Genomic DNA, 18,531 nt, shown 5'->3' with positions numbered 1-18,531 from the left:
TGCCATCTGATATTTTTTGTCATTTAGTCTTCAAAAAAGCAACCAGTTCAGGTCTGTTTTTGGACAGTTTCTCCTCACAGACACACACACCCAGCGATCCAATTCATCCCAGAGGTTCTCTGTAGGATTGAGGTCAAGGGTTTTGGCTGGCAGCCCACCTTTTTGATGCTCATGTCTTTAAGCCAGCCCGTCACAACGCGAGAGTGTAACATGAACCGTTATCCTGCTGATACAGGTATGACTCTTCTTCGACATGCTACTACAACATAGATAATGCATTATTGTCAAGCAATTCTAGATAGGCCTCAACATTTGGTTTTGTCCAAAACAAACAATGGTCCCAGGTCATCACGCTGCCTCTGCAAAACTTCATTGTCTTGATGATACAGTATGGCAGGAGCTTTCTCCAGGCATCCGTCAGACATGGTAGACCATGTACTGTGGCTTGTCACTCCAAAGCACAGCTTTACATTGGTCTACAATTCAAGAACAAGCCAGATGCCATCTGGCTTGGCATTCTTGAATAGCGTGATTAATGGTTTGTGAATGGCTGCACGACTGTGGTAATCCATATCATGCAGCATCTGTGCACTATACTGGTGTGTACATGTGTTCTAATCGTCGAACTGAGGGCCTGTATATGCTGTGACAACATCGACTGACATTCTCAGTGGATGATTCTTTATAGGGCTCTTGTCACGTTCTGTCAACTTCAGTAGTGTTCTGAGATGTTTCAGGACTGTCAGCACCAGTCTGCTTCATTTGCAGATCACATAACCTACCTTTGACCTAGGAATTTTCAGTGTTGTTAATATGTCACATACAGATCGATTGTTTATGTGTCACCCTATTATCATTTCTCTCTGGAAGTCTGGTAGCTCTGTCGATCTCGGAACTTTGCTTTCACAGTCGCACTGTTGTCTCCCTGAAAGCCTACGAGCATATTTATAGTTGTCTGACACGTGGTGGTGCTTGGGTAGGATGTGACTAACTATTAACAGAGAGGGGTGTCTGGATATTTTTCAAAATTGCAGCACTTACTTAGGTTGGACCTTTGTATCAAATATCATCTTATTATTTGAATCCATGTCCCCTATGCGCTACTGGTCCCTCTCCCCCTCTAAAAAAAGAAAGGTTCACATATACTTCACATGGTGAGGTTTTGGTAAGCACTTTATGGTTACAATGTATAAATTTTTATCCCTAAGGTACGTTGTTTGATAACACTGGTGAACAAGATGAATTTTTTTTTTTTTTTCCTAGCAAAGACATAAGCACTTTCCCAAACCAGGTTTGCAACGATTTAAAATATGCTGTCAGTTTTTTCTAACGTGTAGTTTTCATAATACAATTGCTGATACGATAAAACTTTAGTATCAGGTACTCCCTGGCCATGGCCAATGAACAGCTTTTGCTTGAATCACTCCTGAAGTTGTGTGAAAACATGACCCCCCCCTCTTATAACTGTTTTTTTTTTTTTTTTTTTTCCTTCTAATTACAACTATTTTTCTCAGTCCACATCCTTCACGCAACAGTGAAGGATGTGGACTCCCTTGTGTTTCGTCACAGCAAAACACGAAGGAGTACTGTAAACTGGAGTATAGCCCTTGATAATAATGCCTACCCAAATACTTAAAAATGTTTTTAAAAAAATAATAATAATTCAAAAGAAACTAACACATTGAGAGTCTATGATCTCAATTGTGAAGTATTTACTAACTTGAGAACTGAAATAATGCTTAAAATAAATTATTAGATATCCCTAAAATGAAAAACAACAATCAATATTTCACTGCTCCACAACCATTCTGGAATTATTAACCACCAATGCCATGTGATTCCTTATGAGATGGTTCTACTCTGGATAAAACTCTCTTTATATAATTCTTTTAAGGAATTTACATTCAGCTGGTATTAGTTTCAACAAGTGTGGTTTTAGCCATTAATCATAGTTTCCAAAGAGGTTTTTATGGTGACCCTAAACGGGAAAGGAATAGGAATCTATAACTTTAGTACTGTGTATGGGTTGAATATTGAGAAAACAGATATTAGATGTTAGTAGCCATTTACTAGAAAAGATAATTGAAGAGAAGGAAGAGCTTGTTCTCAGATGAAATTGAACATAGTATATGTTGACTAGTTTAAGGCACATGTTTGGACTGGGTTTCAAAGAATTAGTAGAATTAGAGATACCGTTCTGAAAGCACAATGCCCATGGAAATGTCTGTAGAAAAGGCATGCAGCAAAAAACTAAACATCTAGGTGACAGAGGCTGAAGAGAATTGTTAAGAGATAGATCATTAATTAACTTCCCTCTTTTGGATAGAGAATACGAACTTGTGAGAGGTTTTTGGGGTCCATTCCAAATGCGGGAACAATAGTTCTTAGTTGCGGGGTTTAAGATTTTTACAAAACCAGTAACTGTTTATAGGAAAAGCAACAACGTGAGTAAAAATTATTAGAAGTTGGAGTAATAACCAATGAATATACATGATCTTATTTAGTAATCTAAGTCTGTTTTAAATCTATATGTCCACAAGACACCTCAGGACCATTCAGTTGCTTTTGTTGTTAATTTCATTTCATTTTATCTTTATTTTCATATTTTTCTTGTTATTCAATTTTTGCTAGCTGCAGAAGATAGTCTCAGCAAGCATATGAGCCTTTCATTACTGCTATCCAAAATTACTCTTTCAAATATAAGTACATTGTTAAAATATTATCTACCTTTGCCTCCATATTTTCATATGTTTCTATTATTCTTTTATTTGATAAATGCTTTCATTGATCATGTGAAGAGAGGGAGTTGATTTTACCAGATTATTATTCATGGGGACTAAATTGCTTATAACTTCAGAATTATCTGGTATTTTTGAATTATTCAAACTATAATGAATGCAAAATCATATTCTCTTGTTTATTATCTGTTAATGACTTCAGGTTAACAACATTCTAGGGTATTGCTTAGGATATTTATGTAAAAGTCTTTAAAATTCTACTATAAAATGCACAGGCATTACTAATCACCGTCACGTTATATATTTCAATAATATATATGGTATGCATGCTTGCAAAGTTCAAATAGGTGATATAAGCTTTTACTTTACTATTTTCTTTTTTTCCAGGGACCATATTTCGCCTGAAAGGCTCTGTCCTAACAGTTTCATTTCTGGATTGTACTGGAGCCTTGCTTCCTGGTCTTTTTGAATCATGGAGAGATTTTAATAGAGATAACAGTGAAAAGGAAAAAGATGAAAAAAGAATGCGTAAATATTAATTTTTTTAAAATTATTTTAAGCATGGTGTAATTTTTAAGAGCAGTATAAATAATTGTTGAAGTTCATAATACAAATTATTTCACATAATCACCTTTATATAAAATGTAATTATCACATTATACTAATGGCTTTTAAAATGTAATAAAAAATTTTTGTTCATATGAAAAAAATAAGTAAATAAATTGCATCTAAAATCTATCACAAAATTCTTTGTGATATGAAAATGAGATTTTAAATCTGCATCAATTAGCATCTGCAATGAATATCACGAAAATTGGGGGGGGGGGGATGATTGCAGAACGAAAGCCAAATGAAAATAGCACTTGTTAACGAATAACCAAATTATATCTGAATCTTTTTTTGCATCACTGTTGCTATTTATGTATTTGAGCATTTACCAGTATCACATCACTTTTTATGAAATACAGGTCAACCATCACTAATGCAGCCATCGCTAATCCGGTTCCACTGCTAATTCTGACATAATTTCCACGAACATAATTTCAAATTTCCCAGGTCGACACACCAACCTGCCACTGCTGTTTTGGTGGCGCTGGTTGCAGCATCAGCTGTTGGCACGAACCTGTAAACACTGGCAAGCCATTCCCACTTGTTTTTCTGCATTTATTATTATAACCTGCTCACATTTAGCTCCAGCCATGGTTCCAATACATAAAGGAAGTGCCTCTCATGGTGTAAAGCACAAACACTGTACATTGTCCATAACAGATAAAGTTGAACTTCTGAAAAAACTCGACAGCGGTGTGTCTGCGAGAAGTTTAACTCTGCGTAATTGTAAATTCCAGCAATTTCTCTCAGTTCCTCTTATTTTAGTAATTTTCTTTTAGCCATTCCTTCTTAGATTTTTTTTTTTTTACAACACAATATGATGGATAATACAGTGTGCTAACGAACTTGTTTTCACAAAATCTCTAACAATACTGACAAACTTATTGCGAGCAAAGTTTGAGAGTTTATTTTATCGCAATTAGTTTTATTGCAGCACTTGCCGCGCCTGCAATAAACTAATCACAAACGACCTTCATAGGTATGCCGTAATAGCGTCACACATATGTGGCCAACACGGCTTCTCAAGAAATAAAGTAACCTACTGGGCCATGTCGGCCACATATATATGACAAAAAAAGGAATTTTTTTTTTAATATATTTTAAGCGAAAAAACGGCAACAGTGACATTACAATATTTATTTTAGAATTACTAATTAAATTATTTGGTAAATATTTTTTGGTCCCTTGGGAATTTTTTTCTTGGCAGTCAATGTGTTAAAGGTGGGAGGAGGTGGTTAGCTATACACTGCCATCTTCGGTCCACTCCCCCCCACCAAAAAAACATGGTGAGGAGGACCTCCTAATGATGTTTCTGGCCTGATTAATAGACAATTCTACAGTTGTGTATACTAATCACTAAGAACTAACCCCCATGTCTTGGAACAAGATTGTCTTCTTATCAGAATCTGGCATGTATAACTGTACATTGCAACATGTGAAATCCATAATTGGGGATTGTGGGGAGACGCAGTCCTAATATACTCCTTTGACCTCGAGTTTCAATAGACAAGTAGTCGCAGACTGTCTTACTGTAGTCAATTGGTGGGTGATTTATACTGCTAGGATTAGCTGTATTCAAACAGATTTTCTTCTGTTTGACCCTGGGACAAGATAAAGACTTGTTGGAAATATGGGTCCTGCACAAAGGACTCTAATCTAATTTTATGGAAATAAATGGACCAAACATCAAACTGTCTCTGAAACTTGAACAAGAGTAGTCCATCTCTTTCTTGGATGTTTGGATCACTACCAATGTTGATTCATTACATAATTCAGTGTACGGGAAAACCAACAGACACCAGTTGGTATTGGTATTAGCCATATAGTGCAAGGAAGCCACAGGCTAGTCTGCACCAGTCAAAAAAAAAAAAAAAAAAAAATCTAAAAAGTAAATAAGAAGATGCAAATTGTGCACTTCTCTGCTCATGTAAATAACTATCCAGTAGACCTTTGGATTTTTTCAAACTATCAGTCTCACCTGCCTGCAAGGCAGCTTGTTCCAGTAATTACCTGCTCTAAACCTCTTCCCCTATAATTTGCATTTATGGTCCCTAGTTCTGGAATTCTTTATAACAATGAAAATTCCACCTTGATTCATTCTACTAACCCTTTTCCCTGGAACAAAAGTCAAACTAACAGGTCTGTAGTTACTCTTGTGACCTTTTGATCCCCCTTTGTGAATTGGAGATACATTTTCACATCTCCAATCCATGGGGACTTCCCCTGAGCCCAAAGATGCTCTCATAATTATGGCTAACGGTTTGCTTACTACCTTTGCCACCTCCTTTAATATGACTGGATAGATCCCATCTACCCCAATTATTATTATTATTATTAGCTATATGGTGCAAGGAAGCCTGAGGCTTATTCTGCACCAGCCAAAAAAAAATTCCTGAGTTACCCAGAGAGAGAGAAGGGAAGGGAATCACCAAGAAAGAGAATAATGATGATATCCAGCTCAGGACCCTGGGTATGCCAAGCCCATACTCACCAGATGTGAGCCCCTGGGGGTTATGTTTAACTTCACCAGTTTCTTCCCCAATTTGCTCTCAATTATTACAAAATCATTTAACTCCCTGTTAGAATTTGATAAACATCTTGCCCTCTCCTCCTTGAATAACTCCTCATAGATGCAAAATACTCATTTAGTTCGGCAGCTATCTGAGAATGATCATCTACAGTCAGACCATGGATATCAAGCAGACCAATCTGATTCATCCCCTTGCTTTTAGAGTTTATATAAGTAAAGATGTCTTTGCTGTTTTTCTTTGCATCCGTTGCCAAAGATTTTTCATATTCTGCCTTTGCTTGCCTAACTTCCTTTGTGACTTGATTACAGACTAGCTTGTATCTATCATAGGCTTCTTTGTCACCTGACAATTTATGTGCATCCCATGCATTTTCCTTCTCTACCACGAGTCTCATTACTTCATCTGACATCCATTTGTTATGCTGTTAATTAAGAAAAACATAAAATCAGGAGTCAAATTATAAAAAAGTCCTGTTTCGTCGGTGTTGTAGTAATAGTAGTAGTAATAGAGGCATGTGATACAGGAAAGCGAGCGTATGAGCTTATGCAACAGCCAAAAAAAAAAAAAAAAAAAATTTCACATCCATTCCCGCTAAAAGTTTGTCGTCCAGTTCCTCCTTGAATTTATTTAAGCTATCAATGTCCACAATTACAGATGGAAGTTTGTTCTAGCAATTAACCACCCGCTGGCTAAAGGCAAATTTCTGCACATCTATTCTACAACTGTCTTTCCTCATTTTGAATTTATGCCCCCTCAGGTTTGTAATCTGAGCAAGCAGAATGATCCCATCAGAATTCAGTGTGCTCAACCCATTCAAAGTCTTATACACCTTAATCAGATCACCTCACAGGTGCCTAATCTCCAACTGCTGCAATTGCAGAACTTAAGCCTTTCTTGGTAAGAAAACCCCTTCATTCCCCTCACCAATCCTGTTGCCCTTCTCTGTATACGCTCAAGCAACTCTACATCCTTCCTAAAATGAATCTTCCAGACCTGTACGCAGTACTTAAGGTATGGCCTGTCCATTGCCTTATACAATGGGAAAATCACCTCCTTTTCCCTGCTAGTAATATTCCTGTATATCATTGTCAGTTAGTACGTTCCTCTGGGATTACATCTATCCATATGCAGTACTTTGCATTTGTCAAGGTTAAACTTCAGTCGCCACTTCTCAGCCCATCTGAGATCCTCTTGCAGTAGCACAACTACTTTAGATGTCTTCGTAATTGAAATCTTTCCTGATTCCTGCCCAAACACGGTCAATCCATTCATTTGCCATTATTGGATCTGCAGATCGAGATTCTCCACTAATTTTTGCATAAACAATGTTATGTCAGTTTTTAAATCAATCCAGCCAACCGTTGTTACACATAAATCATCATGTCCAAATTGTTTAGCAAACTTTTCTGCTTGATTTGATTTTTTGATTGATTTTTTTTGATTTGGTAGTTGTTGGCGCCTCGGCTTCTGTGGCCATATTGCACCACCCAAGGTTTTTGCAGTACTTTGATCCAAGCCCGAGGTGGGAATCGAACCCGCGACCTTTGGGTTGCCAGGCAGGTACTTTACGCACTCGGCTAGCCCGGTCGGCCTTCTGCTTGAACCTTCAAGATCGGACCGTCTATTGAAAATCCAGCACTTCTTTGTGTGATGAACCATCAAAGCAATGCTTCCTCAACGTTTGTAATTTTCTAATTTTTTTTTTTTCAATTATGTTCTTTTCCAGTGTTGGTATGTAAACATTTTTATTCTCCCACAATGTCGATACACTTGAACAGGACAAAGAAAACTTTTTACACACTTCAAAATTTTTTGCACCACGCTCTAACTCACAAATAATTTCGACTTTATCATGAATCGAGAAACACTTTCTTTTGTTAGTAGACATGCTTCCGAAGGAAAGCTTCGTTTCTAACTGATTTTACTTTAAAATGATAAAGTGATTTGCATACAAAGTTCTTAGAAGTCCCGAAATAAATTTATGGTTCAGTGAATACAGGACAATCTGTAAATAGGGTAATGCGACAAGTGGAACACCAATAGTAGTAGTAGTGGCATGTGATGCAAGAAAGCAAATGTATGAGCTTATGCAGCATCAGCCAAAAAAAAAAAAAAAAATCACACCATTCCCTCCAAATGCCTGTCCAGTTCCTCCTTAAATTTATTCAACCTATCAACTTCCACAACGACAGATGGAAGTTTGTTCCAGCAATTAACCACACGCTGGCTAAAGGCAAATTTCCGCACATCTATTCTACATCTGTCCTTTCTTAATTTGAATTTATGCCCCCTTAGGTTCGTAATCTGAACAAGTGGAAGGATCCCATCAGAATTCAGCATGCTGAACCCATTCAAGGCCTTATACACCGCACAGGTGCCTAGTCTCCAGCCACTGCAATTTGCAGAACTTGAGCCTCTCTTGATAAGAGGATCCCTTCATTCCCCTCACCAATCTTGTTGCCCTTCTCTGTACACGCTCAAGTAAATCTACATCCTTCCTAAAATGAAGCCTCCGACCTGTACGCAGTACTCAAGGCGTGGCCTGACCATTGCCTTATACAGAGGGATAATCACCTCCTTTTCCCTGCTAGCAAAATTCCTATATGTCATTGACAAAACCCCATGACCTGCCCTGGCAGCCTGTCTGCATTGCTCAGAAAACTTCATATCTGACTGCACAATTACTCCCAGGTCTTTTTCATTTTCTACCACCTTAAGTGTAGTACCACACAGTTGGTACGTTTCTCTGGGGTTACTTCTACCCATATGCAGTACTTTGCATTTGTCAAGGTTAAACTTCAGTTGCCACTTCTTAGCCCATCTGCCCAAATTATCTAGATCCTGTTGCAGTAGCACACTGCCATTACTGTCATTAACAACCCTGCCAACCTTTGTATCATCTGCAAACTTCGACACTAAGTCTGATATACCTTCATCAATATCATTGATAAATATACAAAACAACAGTGGACCCAACACCGAACCCTGTGGGACTCCACTAATAACATTAGTCGAAGAAGAGCAGCACCCATTGATTACCACCCTCTGTCTTCTCCCACTTAACCATCCTTTTATCCATTGTAGCAACTTACCCTTAATACCATTCTGCTCCAATTTGTACAATAGTCTTCCATGCGCAACAGTGTCAAAAGCTTTCCTGAAATCCAAATATATGATATCAAAATTATTTTTTGCATCCAGTTCCTTTGTAACCACATCATAATATCCTATCAAATTTCTCAGACAAGACTTTCCCTTAACAAACCCATGCTGTGTCTGAATTATTGCTGCAGTCTTGTCTAGATGATCCTGCAATGCATCTTTAACCAGCGACTCCATTATTTTACCCGGAACAGAAGTTAAATTAACGGGGGCTATACAATGCACTATTGTATAGCCCCCGTCCATGGAGGACGAGGTCATAAACTGTCTGCTAATCCGATGCAGGGGACCATAAAGCTAAGTCGCCCTTTTCGTTTTCATCTTTTCCAGGAATTGGGTTTTTCAGACTACGTGAGCAATTAAGAATGTTTGCATTGTTACCAAAATTAGTTCGGTATATCTGTGTGGTACGCTCATTATAACAGTGAGCGATTGTATGGGAATACGCGTAAATTAAAATCTGTATGGCTTTCTGCTCATTACAGCCGTGATCTCGTTATTACCAAGTTCTACTGTACATTAATTTAATACCCTTTGATTTAAAATGAATACTATGAAAAAGAGTAAAATGTATCATTTTCATCAAAAGTGGGAACTATAATACTTTTTTGTAATGATAAAAGAAAAATGTTGTTTGATTTGCAATGCTTCCGTGGCTATACCAAAAAAAAGAAATTTAGAAAGGCAATTCAGCGCACTCCATGGTAAATACCAATTAAATTTTCTGCCTAATAGTGACCTTAGAAAAAATAAATTAAAAGAACTTAAATCCAGATTATTCGCGCAACAAAATTTCTTCATGACACCTAATTTGCAATCTAAAGCAGTAACTGTAGAATGATTGAAAGTGAGTCGACTTCTTGCAAAAAAATGCAAACCATTTTCTGATGGTCAATTCATCAAAGACATATTTTTAGAAATAACAGTGACAGCGTTTTAGAAATAAAAGAAATAAAAAATATGCTGTGTCTGAACTATAACTGCAGTCTTGTTTAGATTCTCTTTTTGAAAATTTTAAGAACAAAAATGAAATTGAAAGTGCTCTTCAAGATCTGCAATTATATCAAAAGACTGTGATGCAATGCATTGAAAAAATGAGTTAAAATGTGAGCGAACAATTGCGTACTCATATTGCTAATTGTGTGTCCTTTTCTTTACAACTGGATGAATCTACAGACATCAGTGATTCAGCTCAATTGCTCGTTTTTATTTGTATGGTTTATGATGATTCTGCCCTAGAGAAGAACTGCTGGGTATGATTTCGTTAAAAGAGAGAACTAGAGGTCTTGATATATTTAACGAATTCAAAACTTTTATTGAAAAAATTAAATTACCACTATTTAAGCTCGTATCAATAGCAACAGATGGAACTAAAGCAATGACAGGGCATCTTAAAGGATACATCACATTGTGCCAAAAGGATGACGAATTCCCAGATTGTTTGAGTTACCACTGTATCATCCACCAACAAGTGTTAGCCAACAAAAGATTAAATACTAAAAGTGTTATGGACATAGCCTTTGAAATCGTGAATTCCATCAGAGGACAAACTCTTCAAAGGAGACATTTCAAAATGTAACTTGATGAAAAAGAACCATATCTGATATTACACACAGGTGTGAGGTGGCTGAATCGGAATAAGTTTCTACAGAGATTTCGAAATTTTCTGAATAAAATTAAAAAATTTGTTGATCAAAGTGGAGATGATTATCAGCAGCTACGAGATACGGAGCGATTGTGTGATCTGGCTTTTTTGGCAGATTTTACCAGTAAATTAAGTGATCTGAATTTGGAATTATAAGGAAAAAATAAAAATGTTGGTGACATGATTAGTAGTATTTCTGCATATAAATATCAATTTTTGGCAATGGCTAAGGATCTCAAAGAAACAAAATTCGACCATTTTGCAAATATGCAAGATCATTTGCAAAAATATCCTGTTTTTGAATTTAATAGTGAGAAATATGTTTATAAAATTGAGAATGTTGTGGTTGATTTTGAAACCAGATTCAGTGATTTTAAAACAATTGAAGACATTGTTAAATATATTTCTTATCCATTTATTTTTGACTTAGATACAAAAAAATGCAGAAAAAAAAATCGCTGAGATTTTTCACATGGAGAAAATATTACTTGAACATTAAATTATTACATTGCGAAATAATATCTTCCTAAAAGCCAAATCATCAGAAAAAGACTTTTGGAAATAGGTTTGCCCAAATGTAAAAAAAAAAAAAATGCAGTGAACTTTTAAATTCCTCTTTTGAATATTCACATATCTATGTGAATCGGCCTTTTCGTATTGAAACAAACAAAGAATCACTGTTCTCTTACAGACTTGCATAAAAAAGATTCTTTCCTGTTGGTCTTATCATAGTATATCCCTGATTTTGAAAGCTTGGCAGATGACAAGAAGACACAAACTTCACATTAATTAAAAATTTAAATATACAGGGTGATTCACTATAAGTGCGACAAACTTGCAGGAGGTGTAGGGGGCACAAAGACGAATCGGAATCGCATAGCATTGCAGGGTCCGAAATGCCTTCGTCATGCGGTAGAGGACGTTGAATGGGAGGTCGCGTGAACAGCGATCCTGCTGGAAGTCAGCATTTGCGAACTGGTTCACGAGGCAGTAGGATGGACGAGTATTCAAACGTTGAACTGGCCGACATGGAGCTGCGAACTGTAATGGGCGCGCTGCTCTGCACTTGTACCAGGAACATTTCCTGCACAAGCATGCTCCTCATCATACGATTTTTGCACGTGTGCACAGAAGGTTACGTGAGACTGGTTGTTTCACGAGAGGTACCATGAATCAAGAGCGAATGACGAGGACGCCAGACAATGAGGAGAATGTCCTACATCTTGCAGAGGGCAATCCGAGTATTAGTACTCAAGTGATAGGCCAACGATTGGGTATTTCCCAATCCACTGTATGGAGGATACTGTCAACAAACCAAATGAGTTCATACCATCTGCAACGCGTCCAATCATTGGAGCCTGCGGATTATCCACTCCGTAGGACTTTTGCTACTTGGTTTCTTCAAAGGAAACGGTTCGCAAATGATGACTTCCAGCGGGATCGCTGTTCACGTGACCTCCCGTTCAACGTCCTCTACCGCATGACGAAGGCATTTCAGACCCTGCAATGGTATGTGATTCCGATTCGTCTTTGTGCCCCCTACACCTCCTGCAAGTTTGTCGCACTGATAGTGAATCATCCTGTATGTTAATTTAATATAAGGATTCTGAATTGTATTTAATTTAAAATTTATAAAAACAATTTTCAATATGTGTTGATTAACTTTTTTAATCATGTGCAATGAAATTCTTGAGATGGTAGATCGCGGCACATTTTGAAGAAAAAAACGTAGATCACATCACAAATTAAGTTGGCCACCCCTGATATATAGGAATTTTGCTAGCAGAGACAAGGAGGTGATTATCCCTTTGTATAAGGCAATGGTCAGGCCACACCTCGAATACTGTGTACAGGTCTTGAGGCCTCATTTTAGGAAGGATGTAGATTTGCTAGAACAAGTACAGAGAAAGGCAACAAGATTGGTGAGAGGATCAAAGGGGTGCACTTACGAAGAAAGGCTTAAGTTCTACAAATTGCAACATCTGGAGACTAGGCACCTTCAAGGTGATCTGATTGAGGTGTATAAGGACTTGAATGGTTTGAGCAGACTCAGTGCTGACAGGATACTTCCACTTGCTCAGATTAAGAACCTGAGGGGCATAGATTCAAATCGAGGAAAGACAGTTGTAGAATATATGTGCAGAAGTTTGCCTTTAGCCAGCATGTAGTTGATTGCTGGAACAGACTTCCATCTGTTGTTGTGGAAGTTGATAGCTAAAATAAATTTAAGGCGAACTGGACAAACATTTGGAGTGACCGGATGGGTGAAATGGGAAGGGGTTTTTTTTTTTTTTTTTTGGCTGATGCTGTATAAGCTTGCTTTCTTGCGTCATATGCCTCAATTAATGCTAATATGTCCAAAAAAGTAAAAAAAAAGTGTTGTGCTCATGTATGAAAAGTGAGTGTGGCAGTGAGCATATAAAGTCTGTGTCATTCTGATAGGTCCACCTCCAAAATTAGACTGCATCAGAAGTAACCTATTTAGGAAATGCTCCCACTTCCCCTGCCTTGCTGACCAGCTAGTCTGGAAAGTGACCACTGTGCCTTCTCCATCCCCCGTAGCACATCCTGAGACTGTATTTATTCCCCCAAAATACAGGCATTGGCCATTCCCTCCCCCTCACCACCCATCCCGCCGACCGGGCTAGCCGAGTGGGTAAAGTACCTGCCCGGCAACCCAAAGGTCGCAGGTTCGATTCCCGCCTCGGGCTTGGATCAAAGTACTGCAAAAACCTTTGGAGGTGCAATATGGCCACAGAAGCCGATGCGCCAACAACTACCAAATCAAAAAAAAAAAAAAAAAAAAAACCACCCATCCCAATTCATTTTTCTGCTGTTAAGTCCTCCCTGTGGAGGATGGGCTTCCTCTACAGGGGTGCCCCCTTCCCCTTTAACTTCTGTTTTTTCCTGGTGGAAGTCTTCCTATCATCCAACTTCATTACCTTCACCTGTTTTTTTTTTTTTTTTTTAATTAGGGGCCCTCCCTATTACACACAGGTTAAGCCAGGGTTCGCCCAGCTAGAGAACTTAATCCCTACTACCTGGCCTAGCTCCTGTACGGGGTACAGTAACTAGGGTTCGGTAGTGTTCCATGGGCCACTAGGTTAAGAGCTAGATGAACAAGATAGCACTACATCAACCACATTTCACTATCTGTCCTTTACAGAGTTCCATATTCAACACAAGGGAACAGGGAACTGATCGTGGAATTGTGGGGAACCACCAGTGCCACTTGACCCTAAACACTATGTACTATGTAGAGAAACCTGGTGTGAAACTGACTATTGGTTAGATATGCTAAAATCAATTCAGGATGCGAGTAGGATGTTTAACATATCTAACCTTTTGAGTTTGTCTAATAATGGAGACAAGCATTGTTTAGCTACACATTCTTTCTAGCTCATTTAAATCTTTTTTTTTTTTCTATTTAGCTATGTAATTGTAAAAATAATTTAAAGTTGCTACATTGATTTCCCTTGTGCTGTAAAGCCTCTAACAACAAAATATAAATGTAGGCACTCTGTATATTATACCTATAAATATTTCATCCATGTTAATGGTTTTGTATGATTCCTTAGTAGTATTTAAAATAGCAGATTTTTCTGCTAATAAGTTTTACTTATTTTACAAATACTTTTTTCTTGTTTTTTAAATAGGAATGTAAATCTTTTCATAAATTTGCGTACTATTCCTTTATTTTTTTTGTTGTTGTTTTTAATTTATTTTTTAGGAGTTCCAAGCAGTAATCAACAGAAAAATAAAGTTTCTCCAACTTCATCGTCTTCCGATATGCGGGATACACAGTTTGTTGTACTAGCCTCAGAAAAACAAGCTAGAGTTGTTGCCTTGCCTTCCCAAACTTGTATTTATAAAACAAACCTCACTGAAACTTCCTTTATAGTTCGAGCTGAAGTTGTTTCAATAAAAGGCACTGGTAAGTACAAAAGGAGAGAGAGAGAGAGAGAGAGAGAGAATTTTTCAACAGATACAGAATTATGAATAGTGAAAAAAATACCACTTTTTTTTTTTTTTTTTTTTTTTTTTTTTTTGGACAATAGGACTCACTTTCTTTTTCTTTGAAAATGTTGCCCAAAATTCTTTTGCATTCAGTGGTCTGAATGTATAAAACTCAATAATGAAATATATATTTATATAGTGTTATTACTGCATTGGAATATAAGTTTATTGTTATGTTTTTAATTGAATTGAAATCATACCTGAGACCAAAGCAGCAAAGCAAAAGGATCAAGGGAGTGGGGGTGCTGTGGCTCAGAGGAAAAATGGGGGAGGGAGTTGTCCTCTGAATCACAGTCTTTGGAAATGTACTGCTTGTTTGTTTGTGGAGTTATCAGGAATGGAACATAATATTGCCAAGGGGAATGTCTGTGTGTGTGCTCTCGATGTAAGGAGTATGAGGAAATTAGACACCAACTCAACATTGTTGACCTTTATGAGAGCTTGAAGAACAGGGTAGATTCCCTCGAAGGATTTAAATTGAGGGGTCCATCAAGCTCTCAGCTGCCCACATCAATGACAGAACTTGCACTTGAACATCAGGCAACACAGCGGCAATCCCCAAGACAGAATGCACTGGTCCCACAAGAACTAGTTGTCTGTGACTCAATTTTCAGAGAAATGGGGAATATATTGTGCAAAAAGAATAGGTGGAACAGCACCAGGGTATGTCTGCCAGGGGAAAAAAGTTGTTGTAGAGCAGATCTTTTAAGGGCAAAAAGGGAGATATTGTTCTACACGCTAGCACTAATCACATTAAGAGTAGGAGATCTGTGGTCTTACTTAACAAAGTACAGCTCAATGTTGAAAAAAAGTCACAAGTTAGGGTGTTTAAATTTGAAAGTGTCTGCAATTCTGCCCAGACATTATAGGACGGAGTATATGATGAGAACCTCGTCAATCAATTCAGCCCTGGAGAGATTATGCAAGGCTCATGAGGTAGAATTTTTCTCGGTGTGGTCTGTGCTTGTTAACAGGAGAGATTGTTCCTACAGGGATGGGATACACTTAAATTGAAAGGGTGCAAGAATTTTTTTTTTGTATATGTCTACCTGTCTCACAATGGCACCAGGACTATTCGTCCATCTCCACCAATTGTCATGTAGGGAGAAAAAAAATCCTCTTAATCACATCAGCCTGAAGTGTAAATGTGTATTTACCAGGCCTCTCTGCCATCAAGTGGCAGCCACCAACATGGGCAAATACCACTCAATGCTCACCCTAGCACAAGGAGTCGAACCTGGGTCTACTCCTATGTCAGTGCTAGCATTGCACCAGAAACTCCCACACCCACCAGTGGCTGTGCAAAACCGGCAGATGCCCGCAAAATCCTGCTCCCAGGTCTCCCACACCCGAGAGCTAGAAAAAAAAAAAATAGATGCCAGCAAACCCGCTCTTCATTTGCAATATGCACATATTAGCCAGCATGAAGATTGCAATTGAGAGCCAGCACAAAAATAAATAAAAAAATAATAATAATAAATAAATAAAAAATAATAATAAAAAACAAAATACATAAAAATTTTTAAAAATCTTATGTTGTTGTTTGTTGTTTGGTTTTTAGGAGCATTAGCAACTAAGGCCATATTGCTCCGGGAAATGCGGTGGTCATTCCCTGACCTTTCCGCATCTTCCGTATTTGGTGGTGACGGGCTCGAACCCCGGTCTAATCAAAAAGCATGTGCTACGCACTGCTGCTCCTTCCCACCTGGCTACGGAGGCGCCAAAAAAAAATCTTATCCCCTGGAATATAAATCCAAACTGGAGATATATAATATCCTGCCTAGAGTTACTCTGAAACTACAGGCCAACAAAAACAAAATAATAATAATAAATAAATAAATACAGTAATACCCCTAAGTTACGAGATAGGTGGGTCCGACGAAAATCACTTAAGTCGAATTTGCGTAAGTCGGGGTACAACTTTGCATATAAATACATATAAATTTTGTTTAATTGGGACCAAGGACTAACAAAAACACTAGTTTAGAAGAAAAATATTTAATAAAATTGCAGTTCTTTATACATATTAATACAAAATATGTATTAAAAAAATAAATGAGTTACGTAAAAAAGTTATTTCGATGTCGATGACTTCATAAAATCTAACGAATTCGTCTGACGACATTGTGCCTTTTTTTTTTCACGCAGAATTTCTTCGTAGCAAGCTAATAATTTTTATTATTCCTTGCTTTGTAGCTATAACACATTCTTCGTTGGAGTCTGTTTTCTAAAATTTTAAGCCCTTTTCAATTGAGCTGAGACCTTCTGTCAAGCTTGCAATTCTCATGTGCTTTTCTGGTGGAACTGGGTCTGAAGTGTTGGATACTTCAGTGATGTTTTGCTCATGCATCTCTATGAGCTCATTCATTGTCAGCTCCTCACTATGTGAATCCAACAGCTCTTTGACATCATCACCATTGACTTCCAAATCTAATTGCCTGGCAAGATTAACAACTTCTTCTATCACATGAGCGACATGATCAGTTTCTGGCGTTGTTTTCGTCTCATTTTTGAAAAAAAAAAAATGGACAAAGTTTCTTCCAGATACCATTCAATGTTTTTTTTGTGAATTTCATCCCAAGATTCTTCAGTGATTCTTAAGGCATCTAAAACATTGAATTGTTTCCAAAAGTCTTTAACAGATATCTCACTATTTTGTCTCGTGGCTTCATTCAGACGTGCAAATGAACGCCTCGTGTAGTAAGCCTTGAATGTTTTGATGACTCCCTGGTCCATCGGTTGTTATTGTTTGTTATTTGGTTTTTAGGAGCATTAGCAACTAAGGCCATATTGCTCCGGGGATATGCGGTGGTCATTCCCTGACCTTTCCGTATCCTCCTTATTTGGTGGGCACGGGATCGAACCCCGGTCTAATCAAGAAGCATGTGCTACGCACTGCTGCTGCTCCTGCCCACCTGGCTATGGAGGCGCAGGTCCATCGTTTGAAGCAAGTTGGTTGTGTTTGGTGGCAAAAACACAACTTTCACATGTGGGTCGAAATTAATTAGAGTGGCAGGAGGGTGACTGGGTGCATTATCAATAAGAAGCATCACTTTAAATGGAATCTGTTTAGACTTGCAATAACGTTTGACTTCGGTTATGAAGTGCTGACCAAACCAGTCCTCAAAAACGGAAACTGTCACCCAAGCTTTATGATTTGACTTCCAGATCACTGGTAAGCTAATTTTAGATATACACGAAACGAAATAATCAAGAACCGCGTAACTTCGAGTTCGCGTAAGTCGGGGTATTACTGTATATATATATATATATATATTTTTTTTTTTTTTTTTTTTTTTTTTCGTTCCTTCTTTCTGTTGAGCAAGACCATACGTTGACATTACAAGGGAAGACATCTGTCTCCACTTATTAAAGACCAATCTTGCAAAATCTTGCAAGGCATTAAAATACCTTCTATTTGCGAGGAGTAATTTTTCATTTTCAGGACCTAACTCGACAATAGTATTTCTTAAATTCTGTCTGTACTGCTCATAAATAATGCAATCATACAGCACATGATCCCAGGTTTTAACCCAAAATAATGCAGTTATAATTAAAAAATCCATGTCCTGTCTTAAACTAAGCGGTTTCCATTTCTGGAAACAACCAGCTGTTTTTTTTTTCTTATCACAGACAAGTTAACATCTGGAAGAAACAAACGGGTAACATGACCAGTCTCATTACTGCACCATCTGGCCTGCCACTGATCCATGAAAGCAGTCATTACCAATTTCTTAGCCTTAGACTTAGTTATATCTAAATTATTAGTAATACCTATAAAAGTAAGTTCAACCCCCTTTCTCAAAAAGTAACAAAAAACTCTGTAAGG

General features: G+C 37.7%; 1 protein-coding gene across 4 annotated transcripts in view; it reads left to right on the top strand.

The window, feature by feature from the left end:
- The window catches only part of LOC150080903 (syntaxin-binding protein 5-like), a 795,970-nt gene that overhangs the window by 674,497 nt on the left and 102,942 nt on the right, over positions 1-18,531 (top strand). For all 4 annotated transcript variants that reach the window (XM_090381037.1, XM_090381035.1, XM_090381034.1 and 1 more), the window contains 2 exons: positions 3,126-3,266; positions 14,416-14,619. In XM_090381037.1, coding sequence (XP_090237163.1) covers positions 3,126-3,266; positions 14,416-14,619 — 345 coding nt within the window. The remainder of the gene's footprint in view (positions 1-3,125; positions 3,267-14,415; positions 14,620-18,531) is intronic.

Source organism: Mastigoproctus giganteus, chromosome 9, assembly GCF_048544385.1.
Source record: "Mastigoproctus giganteus isolate SK-2022 chromosome 9, ASM4854438v1, whole genome shotgun sequence".
Taxonomy (NCBI): domain Eukaryota; kingdom Metazoa; phylum Arthropoda; class Arachnida; order Uropygi; family Thelyphonidae; genus Mastigoproctus; species Mastigoproctus giganteus.
Note: the sequence above shows the minus strand (reverse complement) of the source record. Positions and strands in the feature narration are given on the sequence as shown.